At 32.8% G+C, this 18,496-nt stretch overlaps 1 protein-coding gene and 1 long non-coding RNA gene across 5 annotated transcripts; one reads left to right on the top strand and one right to left on the bottom strand.

Annotated features, from left to right (window-relative positions):
* Positions 1-202: 202 nt before the first annotated feature.
* LOC147946903 (F-box/LRR-repeat/kelch-repeat protein At1g09650-like) lies at positions 203-1,734 on the bottom strand. The gene has a single exon (XM_087495713.1). It carries the CDS (start codon positions 1,649-1,651, stop codon positions 494-496), a length of 1,158 nt encoding a protein of 385 aa, XP_087351839.1. The 5' UTR covers positions 1,652-1,734; the 3' UTR covers positions 203-493.
* Positions 1,735-3,003: 1,269 nt separating this feature from the next.
* Positions 3,004-4,892, top strand: LOC104777191 (uncharacterized). 4 transcript variants are annotated; one of them, XR_002036893.2, is made up of 5 exons: positions 3,004-3,163; positions 3,322-3,425; positions 3,580-3,650; positions 3,782-3,853; positions 4,472-4,892. It is a non-coding gene; the product is annotated as an uncharacterized LOC104777191 (long non-coding RNA). The 4 variants fall into 4 exon arrangements; XR_015586989.1 differs by having other exon boundaries at positions 3,018-3,156; XR_015586988.1 differs by having other exon boundaries at positions 3,018-3,156; positions 3,761-3,853.
* Positions 4,893-18,496: the final 13,604 nt, after the last annotated feature.

Here is an 18,496-nt window from a genome sequence, read left to right as displayed (position 1 = left end):
ACTACACTAGGACAATAAATCATCTAATTAGCCTTACCGTGTTGTATATATCTATAAAAGTTAGTGTGGTTAGACTTTAACGACCGTTAAATGATCTGTAACGTCCGTTAACGACGGTAATTCACGGGTTTGAATCTACCAAAAATTTAAAGACTAAGTATTTTTAAACCAATGAAAATTAGATGAGGTATTTTTCTTCCAATTTAAAAAGACAATGTATTAAATTTCCAAATAAAAAATAAATGGGGTATTTTTAGGCTTTTTTCCCTAGAATATATATATCTTACAGAATAGATGTTATTTTCTTAAGTATATTCACTAAATGATTTTATTTCATAGTATTCCATAAAAAAAACTTTTTAAAACAAATAAAATTATCGTATATACGATGTTTTAAAGGAAGGAATTTGAACCCGTGCTCTAAGACAGTCATATTCTAATATTTTATTAAAATGAGTTCACCGCGATATTATGGGGGCTCAATACCTAGTTATTATAATGGAATAGAGATTAAGCTCGGGTGATAAGGAACCACATCTGCATAGTTTCCATTTTCGAAACATTTACCATATGTTCTCAAGTCATGATCATATATCCAAAGACTCGGACTGGGGCTACGATCGGTCGCATAATTAAGCACCAGCTTGTTCTTCTTCTTCAAAATTGCTAGTGGAATGGTTACTGTCTCGTATATTTGATACTCTAGCAAATTCTCTGTAGGAAAATAAGGTAGATCCAAAGAATACATTTTTTCCCATAATTTGTCTTCATTATTTAATACCCATATGTTTTGTTTTGGCCATGCTTTTTCTGATAGACATAAACGGTTATTCAGATCGCATATTTTTACCAGTCTACAATCTCTCAAGACAGTTGGGAGTATTGAGGTTGCCTGAAAAGTTTCTTTGTGAAAATCAAAAGACACTACTCTTGTTTTCGGAGAATCCTCATTTATCAACCAATGAAGTGATCCATCAACGTATACCGGATCTTGATATACATCACGAATCACATAAGGAGAAGACTTCACATACCTCCACGTATTGGTGTCAAACTCAAAAACTTCACAGGTAGTGACACTATCTTCGTCTATTGTGAAATTGTTATATAACCAAACTAACTTGTACTCTCCTGTGTATATGTCTTTTCCGAATCCGAGCCCGTCATAGCTATACCGTGAAAAAGGCGTTTCTCCTCGTTCTCTCATTAAGAAGTAGAGTTCTTGATATCCCGCCCCATGAACTTGCCGGTACCATCTAGTACTTGGATTGACAACAAATATTTTTCCGTACCTGTCGTAACAGCATATCATACCGTCACAACTATTGGTCACACGACACGGGACATTATTAAACTCGATCGCTGGAAAATCAATCCTCCTTGGTGGAGGGTAAGGACAAGGGAGCTCAGTCGAAAACGATGAACCCAACACCAACATCCTCATTAAACATACTTTAATGGCTTGAATATGACCATAATCAACGAGGAGAAGGTTTGGGTCTAGTGATTGATGATGGGTCATATGACTCTTCTTGAAATGTTGAGATTCAATAGTCCACATCCATCTTCTGGACACAGATTTAAATCTAAGAAGAGATTTAACCGAGAGTCTTGAAATAATCTCCTCCAATAAATCGTGAGGTAGTTCCATACTAGTTTGATCAATGTTTTAATATTTCTCTTCCTCTCTCTCTCTCTCTCTCTCTCTCTCTCTCTCTATTTATATCTCTTTGTAATGATGATACCCTAAATATCTTAGGATTATATATATACAATACAATACATAGCCTTTTTACTTGGTGAGAGAGAACAAAATATATTACAATATTTCAACGTGTCGAATTTTGGTGAAAATAAAGATGGATGTATCAATTTATTTAAAAAGATATAGCTTCTTTTGCTGTCTTTTCTTGTTTTTGAAAAAGTTTTGAGATTATAAATTAAATACATTCAATTGAAGATAATGCATTTTATCCATTTAGATATATATGTATATATCTTTTAATTATATATATATATAGCATTAGTGTTGTTATAATTAATTGTTGATAATATTTATCTAATCTTTGAAGCTTTCTTAATTAGTAATTAAATTAAAATGGAAAAATCAAGTAAAAGACAGGGATAGCACATGTTTTATATTGTTGAATGTTTTCTGATTGCAGATAGATACAATATATAAGGCATTGATTATACAACCCACGTCCAAGCGTAAGAATTCACAACATGTAGTACGAATCATATATAAGTTGTCTAAGTTAGATTATTATCCCTACTATTATTTGTAAAGTCGTTTAACTAATAAACCTTTGTTTTCTAAAAAATTATAAGGGTATGTCATTAGAGTTATGACCAAATTAATTTATTTAAAAAGGGTAAAAATGAAATTTTCCACCGTTCAAAAACGGATAAAGACGCGGGTTTACATGACCCAGTTATATTGATTCGGATCCTCTTCTTTAATCATGACCGTTGATCCACTTCCATCATATCCGTTAATTTAAAAACCTAAAAAGTGTTTCTCTCTCTCCCTATGCTCTCTGTCGCCGTCTCCATTTTTTTAGAGAGTTTTTTTTTTAATTTTATAGGAGTTTTTTTACACAACAACACTAAGGGGTGTATTCAACTTAACATTTTAAGTGATTTGTGTAAAAGTTACAAATCCTATGTTATTCAATCATGGATTTTTAAAAGTCTCATGAAATCCACTGTTATTCAATTGATGATTTAAAAATCTACTTTGAAATCTATTGTTATTCAAAACAGTTTGTAGATTTGTATTTTAATAAGTTTTAAGTATTCTGGAAGATTTTGGAGGATTTTAGAGGATTTGTTTAGTTAAAAATACATAAATACAAATCTTATGGTTTTAGGTGGGATTTGAAAGAATTTTACCATAAATCATATCAACTCCCCTAAAATCTATCAAAATTCCAAATTTTCTAAATCCCATCAAATCTTCCAAAATCATTATTTCAGTACACCCCCTGAATCAGCAGAATTAAACATGAATTTTCAGTGGATTCAGCTTTATTCGGTGTCTTTTTTTTTCTCTCTTCTCAATCTCTTTGTTTCCTTCCAAACCCTAATCTCTCCATTATTCTGTTCAATACATGTCGATGATGGCGGGTATACAAGCAGTGTGATGTTCTCGAGGTCACTGGTTTGTACCTTATTTTTATGTTCTTTATTAGAGTCCCAAATATTCTTCAACCTAATTTGTAAAACCTTTGAATGTTCCTTTTCTGCTTTGATCGCATAAAGGTGTTAAGTTTTCTTTTGTCAAAAAAATATTTCTCAGATTCTTTTGATATTTTTCAGTTGTTGGGTGCCAAAAATTGAAAGACACCGAATGGTTTTCAAGGCAAGATCCGTATGTCGTTTTGAGTATAACGGCGCAAGATACCTTACCAGAACTTGCATAGGTCATTATTATTAGCTCTTCTTCTATTCATATGATTTGTTTCATATCCATTAAAATTGCGGTTTTTTTGGAAAAAGTTTTTAAGATTTTTCAATTCTCAAAGGGCTCGAAGTTTTACTAATCAATATGAATATGTTCGATGGGTTTGTTCTCAGATGGTGGAAAGAACGATGTTTTCCAAGAGAAGTTTATGTTTACTTTGCTTGAAGGGCTTAAAGATCTTAAGGTTGCTAGCAATACACTCTCCACCGATGACTTCATTGGGAAATTCTTAAGGTTCCATATGTGTAATGCTTAAAAATTCCTGATTTGTATTTGGAATTGAGTATTTTGCAGTGTTTGTTTGTTTTTTGTTAGGATTCAATTGCAGAAGGTTCTTTCTCAGGGATATGACAATTGCACCTAAAATTTGCAGACTAAAACTGGGAGGTATGAACAATAGCTATACTTTGCTTTCTATTGCATTGAGTTCATGTTTGGTAATTTATAGTTGCATGATGTACATTGGTCTAAGCTAATTTTGGTGATAGACTTGCTTATTATCAATGAATCTTTTGATGTGATTTGTACTATATGGTGATTGAAGATGTAGTTCTCCCATGTTGTAGCTCCATGCTCGACCCTTATGCGGTCGTGTTTGCGTTCTCGGCGGTTAACCATGGCCCCATGATACTACACATATCAGTATATGCTTGGTTTAGCTAAATTATAGATTGCATGTTTTTTATTTAAATAATATGCAGAATTTTTTATTGTGTAAGTTGCATGTTCTGTTTCCTAGAATATGAGTGATAATTGATTTTAGAGGATTTACTTTGTACTTGTGCATTTTAAAATCAGGAAAAACAATGCTTTGCTTTTGTCCACTCCTTCCATAAGTTGAATTCTCAACTCCACTATTGAAAATGTTTATTGTTTTCATTGTTTACATTAGTACAATGGTTTTAGTTTATATGATTTCATGATTGGTGTTGGTCGTTTATTAAAGTAATATCGAGTATCGATATGGTATTGAGAATTTAACTATAGTAACACATATATTTGCAGAATTTTCCCATGGGTGATTGGGTTAGTTCATCCTTTTAAACGTTACAAGATATGTCATCGCATGTGAATGTTCGATGAAGTTAAACAGAGGAGCTTGGACTGATCATGAAGACAAATCTAGGAGTAAAGAGATTTCATCACCACTCCTGGTGAAGGCAAGTTGAGCACTCTTCCCAAACCAAGCTGGTATGAATCTATCTATCTATCCATCATTACATCTTCGACATACAATACCAGTCTAAGCTGTAACCTGTTTCTGTTGGCACATGCAACAAATATTGAATTTATTATGTTCTTTGCTTTCTTGCTTTTGTACTCAATTTTCAACACAAATGACAATGTATGATAATTGGTCGAGACTGAACCTGCGGGAGAAAGTGAGGGGTATACATTTTTCTATACATTAGGGATTTTTGTTCAATTGTTTTGTTGAGCACGTACACTTTTTATTATTTAACAACACTGGACATATTGGATAAACTAAATTATTTAAAATCGTACCTATATCGTTACTTCTCAATATCCTAATCTCCCCTACAAATACATTTAGATTTCAATTAAGTATCCTTTTCTGTTTCCGTATCTTAGCTACTCGACTTGGTCCCCAAGATTATTAAAATCGATTAAGTCATAACCATAGACATCATCTAAGTTTCTCTACAAATATCAAGTTTCACTTAACATTCTAACTCACCAAGCAATTACCTCATTTCTATGTAAACTCTCTCAGTGTCTTTTTCTACCAATGGCTCAAACAGTGTCATTCCTCAATGATGTTAAGTGAGGGTGCTTCAGACCTCGAAAAAGAGACACTTTCCACATGGTGCTTGCCGATTTCTAAGTAAGACACATCACAAAAAAAGAATGTAGATTATTCTTTTAGTTTATCATTTCCGAAGATTATCACAATGTTGATGATGATGGTCTTTTAAGAGAATATGTAGGTGATGAACAGCTTATGACTTTTTGCCGAGCCAGGAAGCGAGGGACTTCAAAAAAATACATTTCCGTAGTGCTAGCCAAGCTTGGAGGAAGTGAAGCAAGCTTTTGATGTCATTGATAAAAACAGAAATGGGTTTATCCATCCAATTATGTATTTGATTAATACAATCCTCTCTTATTTAGTTGGAATGGATTTTAAGGTATTTTTTTCCATCTAAAGCATGAGTTAAACAAATACCAGCTTTTTATCTCTAACTTCGATGAACTTCATTGAAAAAATTATAAGCAAATAAATTTTCTATTACAAGCAGTCATAGTTCATTATATTAATTTTGTTTTTGACAGAAAAAAAAAATAAATAAAAAAATTGGATCACACTTTCATTCTAATAGTAGGGATTTGTTTGGAGAACATCTATCATTTGAATTTATTTTTAGATAACTTTAACTACTAACCAAAGATCCAAAAAACACTAAATAATTTCAACTGAAATCGAATCAAAAGACGGAATGAAAATCTTTAATCATAAGATTAATTTTTTATAGATAAATAAACTCTTAATATCATTGGAAATATATTCATGTTTATGCACATAATTTCATATCAGAACATGTAAATTAAATTATGATTAAAATTCCAGTCTATTTATGGTATTAGGATGAGAAATAGTGGATGTGAGACATAAATGGGTAATTTGTATAATAGAAAACATTGCACTTAAACTAAAACAACCCGTTTTTTTTAATAATAAATACTAGATATAATTAAGCATCTCATACTACTTAACTAAACCAACCAAACCACAACTCATCATTAAACCAACAACAAACATTATGCACAGCGGAAACATACTAATAATACCTAAACAATATATCATCAATACAATATCACTCCTAACCATCCTATCCAACAACCTAGCATAACTCTATCCAAGGTTCCAATATAAACAAAATAACCAACAACACACAAACGAGACCCTAGATCATCCTCCTCCTCATTGCCATGATTCCATATCACATACCTTCACACCACAAACAACAATTGAGATGCGTAAGTATTATCACAAATACTTAGTGAGGCAATCCTCCCATCTACTAGGTTATACACACAAGCAACTGAGATCCCAATGTTTAACAAACAACAAACCAGGAAATCACGAATCAAACAAGTTGGTGTCGACCGACACCGACCCCGCATACACGTTCTGCTCGAAGCCAATCGTCGAATCTCCGTTTCCAATCATCTCCAGTCCGTTCCAAACTCACCCAAAAGCTTCAGGAACCTATAAGAACCATAACACAACCACCACAAACAAGAACAACACCACAAAAAACAACAAATCAAGCAAACAAAGGATTCTCAGGCTTAGATAACCCATGGTCATGCACTCACCTCTTTTGCAGGAAATATCTGACCCAACAACGACGAACCCAACCCTTAGAAGCCTTCTCCTTCGTTCCTAGCACAAGATCTCCACTCCACAGCAACAGATCTCACCAAAAGCCAATGATCTCCCAAAAGCCTCCAAACTCTCAAGAACACCTTTCTTCTCTCTTTTCTCTTAGAACGACCAAGACAATCTCTTTTCACGACCTAGGTCGAGTTTTTCCTTATATACATGGTCTAGATAACCCAATTAAATCAAACCAAACCAGAATCGACAATTAAAACAAACCAGTCGAACAAGAATTCATTGGTGTCGATCGACACTCCTCTTGGTGTCTATCGACACCCACTCCCCAAATCCCCAATTTGGTTCGCGGATGTTACATAAACGATTTAAAAAAAACTTTAGTATGTGACATGTAAATTACTTAAAAATTTTAATTTATACTAACTATATAAATTAAAAAATCAAATGGAGAATAAATGTATTTTGTCTAAATTTCTTAGCCAAAATTTATTAACTAAATTTTATATGGGCAATTATTTAAAATACAATGGTTATGGGACATAAAATTTCTAACGGGTGGATTGGGACGGGATAGGATGGGATGAGACTTAACGAGATTTAACATTCATAACAAAATTACTTTAACATTTTCAACAAACACAGGCTATGCTTGATTAATATGGATGAATTGCAAAAATTGTATATTTTCCAGGTGCTGAAGAAGATGTTCATGTTTATTTTTGGGTACGGGTTGTGGTATTCTACTTATACACCAAAATATTGACAGCACCCTAAAAGAGTGGCCAAAAAAAAAGAAATTGTATCACACTTTCATTTTAATAGTTATTTGTTTGGTGAGCATCTATCATTTGAATTTTATTTTAGATAACTTTATTTATTAACCACAGATCCAAAAAACATTAAATAATTTTAAGTGAAATTGAATTAAAAGATGGAATGAAAATCTTTAGTCATAAGATAATTTATTATATATAAATATACTCTTAATATCATCAGAAATATATTAATTTTTATGCACAAAATTTCATATCATAGCATGTAAATTAAATTATGATTAACATTCAAGTCTATTTATGGTATTACGATGTGAAATAGTGGATGTGAGACAGAAATGGGTAGTTCGTAGAATAGAAAACAGTGGACATAAACGATTTTAAAAAAAAACTGTAGTATGTGACGTGTAAAGAACTAATTTGAGATCTGAACTTTGACAATTTTGGGTATTTTTGAAAATATTTTGAGAGTTTTTAAAAATTATAATTTATACTAACTATATAAATTAAACATTCAAATGGAGAATAAATGTATTTTTCTAAAATTTTTAGCCAAAATTTATTAATAACAATATTATATAGGTAATTATTTAAAAGAGAATGGTTATAGGATATAAAATTTCTAATGGGATGATTGATTGGGATGAGACTGGACGAGATTTAAGACCCAGTAACAAAATGACTTTAACATTTTCAACAAACACGGGATGTGCTTGATTAGTATTGATGGATTGCAAAAATTGGTATATTTTCCATGTGTTGAAGATGATGATCATGTTTATTTTTGGTAGGGGTGGTGGTATGATACATATACACCAAAATATTGACAACATCTTAAAAGATTGGCTAACTAAGTTTTATGGAAAATACTAATATTATACAATAAAAATTTTACGACCTAAAAGAGTTTATTTGATTGAATATATGTTTTACCAGTGTTTTGAAGTAATTTAATTTACTAATTAAGTACATATACTTTAAAAAACAATAATTAAATTTTGACAAAAAGTCCAGTCTATTTATGGTATTAAGACAAGAAATAAATTTCTATAAACTGAAATAGGTAATTTAAATAATGAAAAACAATATAATGAACGATATTTTTTGAAAAAAAGGGACATAAATTTTAGAGAAAAGTAAGAAATAAAAAATATAGGTGGATAGATTCAAATTTCAAGCTTTCACTAATTTGGATAAGGATTGATTTTGTGACAGGTAATTAACCACTTTCGAATGACCACTTTGAAAATTTTGGTATTTTTGAAAACAATTATAGAGTTTTGAAAAAATCAACATAGAACTTTGGTATCCCATCTAAATTTTTTACCCAATCTCTTTCAATAAACATTGTTTAACAGATAGTTATTTAAACGAGAACGAACATAAGACAAAATAAATTATGATGGATACGGGATGAAACGAGTCAAGACAAGATGAGACGAGACGAGATGAAACGGGATATGACGAGACAAAAGGGGATGAGTTGGGATGTAAGGGGATGTGACGATATGGAACGTATTCCCCATTCCAAAGTAAATACGTCTAAGCTTAATTTTTTTTAATTGACATGAAAAATAACGTACATATGCTATAGCGCTTGGGTTAATATAATTCTTAATCACTTTATGAATTTATAATTATATAAAAATATTTTGTCACGTGCTACAGCACGGGTTAGTACCTAGTTGTCTACTATTAGGAAAGCAAGATAATATCTTGCGGACCAAATATTGTAGACTATCAAAATCCATTTCAACCGAAAAACTTGAAGACCAAGATCTCAATATATATTATTTTATTATATTACCCTATGTGTTTAGGAAATTTACATTATATTGGTCTTAGCATTATGTTAATGTTATCACTATATATATGTATGTGTCATCTCATATAAAAAAAATTCAATAAATTATTCTATTCTATAAGAAAAATACTTAGGTTCACCCCTATGGTGAACATTTTTGTTCACTTCTTCCTTTTCAACCAATCAAAATATTATATACATTATTTATTTTAAAAATAAATCAAAGTTAAATTTTTTTTAAAAACAAATCTTATTATATAAAGCTTGATATTAAAATTACTCATTACAAGATCGTGACACGTGTTAAATATATTGATTAGATGTTGATATGTGTCAAAAAAAATTTAATAAATAGCTAATTAAATATATTTACAGAATTTTACATGTTTATATTTTTAAAAATTTATTTTTCTAAATCAAAAAGGAAAATTAACAAAATCAATATATTTTCCATCTAATTATATTACATGTGCGTTCTCAATAAAATTTGACATGTGTAAGCAAAAACTTAATTCATCAAGCATGTATATTAATCAATAAATAATGAATAAAAAGTTTAAAAAATAACATAAGTTATTTAACATAATTTTAGTCGGATATAAAATTTTATTGTAAATAAGTACACAAAATCTTGAAAGAATAGTGAACTTAAAAAAAAAATCAATACATGATGTGTATTAGTATAGTTTTACATGTTTTATTTTAAAACTTTAATGCATGTAGTAATATGAGAAACCTGAAGAAAAAAAATAGAAAAAAATGAGTTTGTAGAAATGAATTTTTTGGTTAATTGATGAAAAATGACAAAAGTATTACTTATGAAATTATGACATAGAAGAATAAAATTTAGGATATTTTTGGATTTCCAAAAATGTTGTGGATGTTAACTGAATTTTTTTATGGTTTAATTTAAAATACTAACCAATATACATATTATCTCATATGATGCTCATATTATTTTGTTATTAAATTTTTAACTCTAATACATGAAGAAGTGAATTATGGTTTTATGATGATATAGATAGTTAAATGTGATTACTAAACTGAATATTTAACAATGAAATTTATTTGACATTAAAAATATATATATATTAGTATGTATCATTTTAAAAAATCATTGAAGAATTGTGACACCCCAGTTTCAGAGACTTGCGGAGAGGTTTAAAAAAATTGATTTGGCCACATATATAACCAAAGTGCACTTATCTTTTAGGTCAAGGGTCCTGAGAGAACTCCATAGTTAAGCGTGCTTGAGCTGGAGTAGTCTCAGGATGGGTGACCTTTCGGGAAGTGATTGTCGGAACTCTGCGAGTGAGGACAAAACACGAGGAAATATCATGTGGTGATTTGTAGGGACGATAACAAGTCTTTGAAGCTTCCTAGATGTAGCAAATCGATTGTCGGATATGGATGGGCTTATGGGCCTAGTAAGAAGACGTGAGGCCCATAAAAGAAGGTGGGCCCATGACTAGGATTGGAAATGGGGCCCACTAAGAGGTGGCGGTCGGGGTGTTACAAGTGGTATCAGAGCCGAACTGATATAGTGTCAAATAAAACCTAATGTGCACTCAACTAAGATCTAGTGGTGTCGTCGTAACACGTCAGGGTCGAATCCACAGAGACCAAACGATACACTATGAAATTATATAGACCAAGTATAGCTAAAGCAAGAGAAACTTTGTATTTCAAGTAACCGATTTAAACAGAAAATAACTAAGGGTTTTGAAATCAAGGAAGGATATTGGGCGTAGGGAATCAGTTTTAAGGGTTACAACCACAAATTTAGATGATAGACTGGGGAAGCTTTAAACACTGTTCTTAAACTCAAATCACAATTATAAAGCTAACCTACTACCACAGCGATAGCTAACTATGCAAAGAAATAACTAGAAGCTAAACTTCCGTTTGGATCTAGGCAAACAAGCAAGCATTAAAGCTCAAGTTTGATTCGTTTACAAGGTGCCTCAACTTCAACTTCCGTTGGCTAAGGTCCACCTTGTTCAACTATGTTCCTTTCAAGTAATTCAACAATACTTTCGGTGCCACGATGAATTGAACCTAAGATCTTAATCTAGGTGATCAGTCTAGCTTAAGCATTAAGAACAACAATAGATGAAGAACAATAAGATCAATCCCCAGATCTAACAAACCTAAGTTTAAAGAATCATAAACCCCCTTTTGAAACCCGAAACCCAATAAAACTACTCAGACATAAAAATAAAAGAACAGCTAATGAAAGATGAAGAAATTATAATTAAATTGCAAAGAGAAATAAAAAGGTTCGAAAATCTTTTCCAAAGAGATACAAAGGATTCGAGATCTTCTCCCCAGCTTACAAGTACTCCAAGCGGCGTAGAATAAAAAGTGTTTTTTGTAGGGGTCGAGTGTAACATCCCGATTTTTATAGTTGGGCCAGTTTATTCTGTTACTAAGATCAGTCCATTAAAAGGCCGAAATGGAGCAAAATGATTAAAACGACAAAACGAATGTCGTGTGTTGTATATGTATCTCCTTCTCCATTTTGCCGTCAAAGAGAAACGCAGACCTAACCATAAAAACACACTAGCAGCTTGATCTTGATCCTTGGAGATCTGAAGTCGTGATCTTCTTGTTGGTGATGTTGGTACTAAGAAGAAAGTTATCGAGAGGCCTTGTTGTTGTCGTGAGTCTTGTGGAGAAGTAGTGTTGCTTAGAAGAACGTGAGCCTTCACAGCCGTCGGTCACCACCGCTGGTTAGTCCGCCACCGTCGGTCACCGGAGATGTAAGGCGTTGTCACCGGAGCAGTCATGGTCCATCGGAGATATCTTTAAGGGTAAGGAAACCCTATTTTCTTATGTAGCTTGCACAAGAAGTTACTGACCTTGTCTTATGATTGTTGTTGTCGTTTCGTTGTTGAGCGATGAGGATCCAACCGCTGAAGCTTGATTGGCCGTGTCGATGTCAAGCCGCCGATCAGATCTGTCGAGAGTAATTGCCGAGAAAGGTAATCGGCTGCACCTTGTCTCGTGTTGTTGTTGTTGTTGTGTTTTGTTGATTATTGAACCGTGTCTAAACCAGTGAATCTTAACTTATATAAGACAAGAACCGTAACTTAATTCATGTGGACGTGAGTTGACTTATGGTTTGGTGGTCACGTATGGGAGTGTGGTGTTTGTGATATTTGTTTGACTTGAGATTTGATTATGAAACCAAACATTCATGTGGCCTGAAAGTGGAATTGTGGTATATTAAATTATTAGATTATGGTCTAATTAATTTAAGTGGAAAATATCAAAATTAAGTAAAGACTTTGGATTTTGGTTTGGTTTAATTGATTATGGTGATCTAAACTGCTGCAGATCGAGGATTGTTGCTGAAGAGTTTCTGTTGTTACTTTTTCTACACCAAGGATTAAATCCAATGACTAAGGTGAGGGTGGTATTTGCGGATAACAGTAATCTCTTTCCTTATGTACTCTTCGATAGTTGCTGAGTATAGACTCAAGAATTGTTTGTTGATTGAAAGTGTTTTTGTTGATTTGTGTGCATGGTAAAATAGGCTGTTAGTAACATGATATATGTTAGGCACATTAGCTACATAATCTGATGTTATGAATTAACTTATATATTATATTATAAATATAATTATGAACATAAATGAGAATGAGAATGAGAAAGGGAAAGATACTTGAGGATGTTGGACTGTAATGGACCGACGGATTCATTGCGGGTCATAAACCGGTGACGAGCAGGGAAGAATCGAGCTATTGGTCGTGGTCTTCTAAGAAAGGGGGTTTGGGAGCCAGAAAAAGTGTTAATGGCCAAACCTATAAATAAAATAAAACTTCTTAAGTAATGTAAGGAAACAAAAATGTTTGAATGTGGTAGTTGCCACCAGAGTGCATAAAATAAGTGAAAGTTATTGATGAGAATAAGATGTTTGCTTGTTTGTTTGATTAATATACATTCTAAATCTATGCTAAGTAATGATCGTTGATTATTTTCGGAACGTGATTATTGTATGTCCAGTGGGCAGAGTTTGATCTCCACACTGAGTAAACTTGTTTACTCACCCCCTTATTTCCCTTTTTCCCAGGTTAGTAAGTTCAACAGTTGCAGTTTGAAGTCTGTTCGTTGGTGAAATTTAAAGAAAAAAACGTTTTTGGCCAGACCGAATGGATTATGTTCCGTCTTTTGCGACGGTAGGGTGTTACATCGAGCCCCGTGCTTAAATAGTAAAATAAAACCCTAAAAGTTGGTTTAAAACAAAAAAGGAAAGGTTGCTTTGGGTACGGGATCGGTCGATCCCGAATGTAGATCGGCTAATCCTAGATGCTTTTCTGTGTTTTCTCCATCTACTTGCTAGTCCGATCAGTCTTCACCAAATTGCATCCAGATGCTTGTTTTCATCCCCAAAACACTCAGTTTTCTTCAAAAGCAACCTAGAACATGTACAAACTCATAAAAGACTAAAAAGACTCTAAAAGCACACTTTGACTCAAAAAGACTCAAAACAAACCTAAAAACTATGGTTAAAACCTATAAAATATAGATACATCAATTCCCCCGGACTTGAATCTTTGTTTTTCCTCAAGCAAGAACAGACAAAAACTCAGGAACAAAGAAAAAGTTTGAAAGTGGAAACTCACATATTCTTGAGAATCACTACTTTGCACTCTTCATGAAATCAATTAAGAACTACTTGTTGTACTTTGCCCATGATTAGGATCAACTCTCCCTACTCCGAACTCCACAACCTTAAAGAACCTTCAGCATCCCCATTGTTGTCTCTCTAAATCAGATTAGTGAAAATGTGTGGTCTTGCCAAGGGAACATCGATCACTGAACTTATTGACTCCTTCAACCTTTTAATGCCCAAGACTTCCTTCATATGCTCCATTTCCTCTCTCCTTTCTCACTTCCAAAGGATCGATTTTTCCCTAATTTTCTAGGATATCATTGTATTTTTTTTATCGATCCTTTGCTCTTTTCTCTGAGACAGGTTTCCCTGAATTCTGAAGGTTGCACGGGTTTACGGACAACCCTCAGTTCACTTCTTTATTACCTATATCCTCTCTTCTTCTTCTTTTCTTTTCTCTTTTTCTGTTTTTTTTTATGAGTATTGAAGGGAAAAGAGAGGGGAATCATACTTTACGAGGAGTTGCATGTCTTGTATTGCTTAAGGGAGGAGTCTTTTCCAATGTATACCAAGTCCCAAGGCAAGAAGTAAAATCTGGTTAAGTCCTTTCAAAGCTAGAGACAACGCAGGATCAATTTCTTGTTCTCGTTGGTGAGGGTCTTCTGGGGCGTGTTGATTCTGCTCATGTTCGTTCCAAGCTTCATTCAAAAATAAAAAGTACTAAAGCAATCATAAGAGTGTTAGTTCAAGGCAAAGACTCCTAGAAGTCTGAATCTTCATGAAGAACGAAGCAGTAAGCAGCGTCTGAATCTTCAGTTCTTGATTGATGAGTTTCTCATGAAGAACAAGCAGCGATCAGTTCTTGATTGATGAGTTTCTCATGAAGAACAAGCAGCGACGGTGGTGTGTCACGACATGCAACATGATTAATGACTTACTTATAATCCTCAGGAAGCCCATTGAGGATATAGTCAAGCTGATCCTCAGGAAGCCCATTGAGGATATAGTCAAATGTAGAGAAAACAAAAACAAAATTTGGGTAAATTTCAGATATATACACGAAGTAAACTATGAAATTAAACTTAAATTGTAATCATAGTTATTAAAAAAGTTTCAAAAGAAAATGCAAATGCAATACGCAAACGCAAACCCACATATAGAAACCATATTCCTTAACGAAGATGGTTGAATCCACTATAAAATGTGGATGCTTTGAGCACAAGTTTCACAAACCGACCGATCTTAGAAACTCAATCTCGACAAACAAAGATCAAACTAAAAATGCTCAAAAATGGTGTTGCTCTCAGGAAGTACATGATCCAAAATCTTAGAGATCATGTAGAACGACAAAAAAAAACAAGGTAATCAGGTCCAGGGCACAAGATGGGTTGGAACGTCTGTCTAGGGTGCTTTGGAAGAGGCTCAAATTCTACTTGGCAGACGAGAAAAAACCCTGCTTCTACAGAGTGATGGGGATGACTCTACAAAGTGCAGAGGACCTCACAGTAGAGGTCAAGGATAAAGAAGGAATAAATCCTCCTGAGCAGGTTCCATTTCTCCCTAATTTCTTGAGTACACACCGCCTCTTAGCAATTCACCACCCATACTGGCCTTGATTGAGGTTAGAAAGTGACAATGGAGACGCTTTAGATTCCCAATAGAGCATATAAATATATGTGAAGACCCTCTGGAAGGAGGGGATGAAGGGTAAAATCTTTATAACTTACTCTGTAATTACTCTGTTTCTTTTGTTTTTTTTTAATAAGTACTTCTTTATTAAAGGATGTGTTCTCTTCTCAGTGAATCAAGGAGTAGAGAAAAAGATGATCTCAGTTCCTTTGTCTCATCATCCTTCGTGAACCACAGAAATGAGTTGAAGACCAAGATGCTCAAGGACATGGGCGTGACCTTCGATGAGCATGGTCAAGTCATGTTTATCGGAGGCTATGTCAACCACTTGGCCGATCGTTCCATTGCGGCTGTGGTCGGTACTGTGGATTGGCCAAAAACGAAGCCGTACGCGGCAATGGTAAGAGCACAAACTCAAGGCGAAGAAAGGATTCAACGCTTTGGTGAGGGTTGCTCAAAGCTTGTCGAAGCTCACATTAGAGAGAGCGGGAAAAAGCCAAATAAAATCGTTATCTTCCGGTATGAGGTGGGCAAAGAGATTCTCCAGGACGAGCTGCAGGATTTGAAGAATAAGCTCGGTGGCTACACTTCGAACATCACGGTGATCGTGGCAACAAAGCATGCGAGTGATCCGGAGCGAGACGATGATATCGACTTTTACAGTTTTTCTCTCGGGGTCCGGTTTGATTTCGAATTCTTCTATAACAGTGGTAACTTCTCAATGACAAGTCTCCTCCTCTACTTGTGCTCCAATGAAACTACAACGAAAATTGTGACTCCACTTACCTACACCTTCCAGATGGTCCCTCCGATCACTACGCTCATCTCGCCGCTGTCGGAGTACACGAGGGAGACCCCATTAGCGACGAATCGTGGATCCTTCATGACTATACCAAAACCTTATACGGGTCGAAGTAAATAAACCAATAGATTTGAACGACGTGCATATTACTCTGTTTTCTTTTACCCCCTAGTCTAATTAACGTGTTTAAAAGCTCGGATATTATTATTGCTCCTCTTATGTTACGAATGTTTGATAAAACAAAATATTTACATATTTGAAATATAAGAAAAATCGAGAACTTATACAAAGGTTATATAATGTGGATATTTGTTTATTTGACACAACACAAAGTCGATGTTCTGTTCTCATTCGAATTTCTATCCAAATGTTTTGTCGTCTTTGGCTTTAGCTTCGAATTCACACCACGACTATGATGGTGCATGCAGTAGTTTTGCCCAACTTCTCGCACGTACTTAGTAATTGTGAAATATACGACATATGAGTGCATTCCCTGGGTGATCCTTGCAGGTAACTTCAATTGGAAGTAACACCCATCGAGTGAGATATAATAAGATTATTGGGGATTTAAAATAATGGAATAACAAATTTGTATAGAAATGCTTCGATAAATGTAGAGCTTTTTTATATTATGTCATCCAGCAATAATTATACCAAGTAAGTAGTAGAACATACGCACAAAGGCGTATACAATTTGAGATCAAGCTTTGGAACTACTTGATTTTATGCAATTGAGATTAAAGCTTGGGAAAAGCAACTATGGATGTATCTCCTCTACCAAATCTGACGAAATATACATCGCCATTGTCAGATTTTTTCAAAAAATATAATGAATATATACATATTTAACATTTATATTGGAATTATTTATTGTGTGATAACGATTAGGACTAGAAGATATGTACATACATAAAGATAGCATATTGGATCGATGATATGGATTATTGCCTTGGTTAAACATCTTACGAATATCTTAGCTAATTATCTTATTAGAGAGCTTGACGTCAAAGTTACTCATTAACAAAATCGTAACACGTGTCAATTATTTCATTCAGATATTAACACATGTCAATTCCAAATTTAGATATTAAAATTTAAAAAAATCAAAATGTAAAAATTTAAAACCTACCCTAAAAATATTTTATATAAAAGTAAAATAGAGAAAAGAAAACCTATTTTTATTTAAAATCTTTTAAATAAAAAATAACCTTTGTAAACTTCCAAATATAAAACAAAACTGTTAACAGTTTTAAAAATAAAAGGCAATTATAAGAAAATTATAAAATTTAAACAGCTTTAAAATTTTTAAAAGATCATTATAAGAAAATTATATATATATATATATATATATCATAAAATTAGAAATTATAATATATTTTATTTATTTTAATTTTAAGTTGCTAATTTTACAAGAAAAATGATTACATTTTCTATAAGATAAAAAAATGATTGTGAAAATATAAAACTAATTACTGTTTCTAAAAAAATGTAAATACTCACTTTTATATAAAAAAAGATGGTTGAAGTAAAAAAAAACAAAAATAGATCGTCTCATATTTTTTTCACCAATCAAATAATTTATTCAAAAAACTGCTATTATAATATATAATATAAGAGTATGTAATATTAGTGTATGCATTTTGTAACTATAAAAATGTTAAAGTGAAGAGATATATAATAGGTTATTTATTGTGCTCATAAAGACAATTTGTTGGTAGTAGTAAAAGCTAAAGAGTATATTTAAACAGTAAAATATATTTATGTGTACAAATATACTTTTAGTGGTAATGTATATTTTCTATAACCAAAAGTTTATCTCTTTACTTTTATACATTGTTTTTACTTATGAAAAAATATATATATATATTCTTTGTAAAATTTAATTTCATGAACTCATCTACAACTATTTTCTTTAACTAAAATTGTATCTATTTACTTTTTTTTAAAATGAATTAAAATGAAATTCCTCCATTAGTTGTCCAAGCTGGAGGGAAAAAGTTTATAGAAGGAACTTCAGAGATAAGAGAACGCGAAGCACGGGCA

This window comes from Camelina sativa, chromosome 3 (assembly GCF_030686135.1).
Source record: "Camelina sativa cultivar CO46 ecotype springtype chromosome 3, ASM3068613v1".
Taxonomy (NCBI): Eukaryota; Viridiplantae; Streptophyta; class Magnoliopsida; order Brassicales; family Brassicaceae; genus Camelina; species Camelina sativa.
Note: the sequence above shows the minus strand (reverse complement) of the source record. Positions and strands in the feature narration are given on the sequence as shown.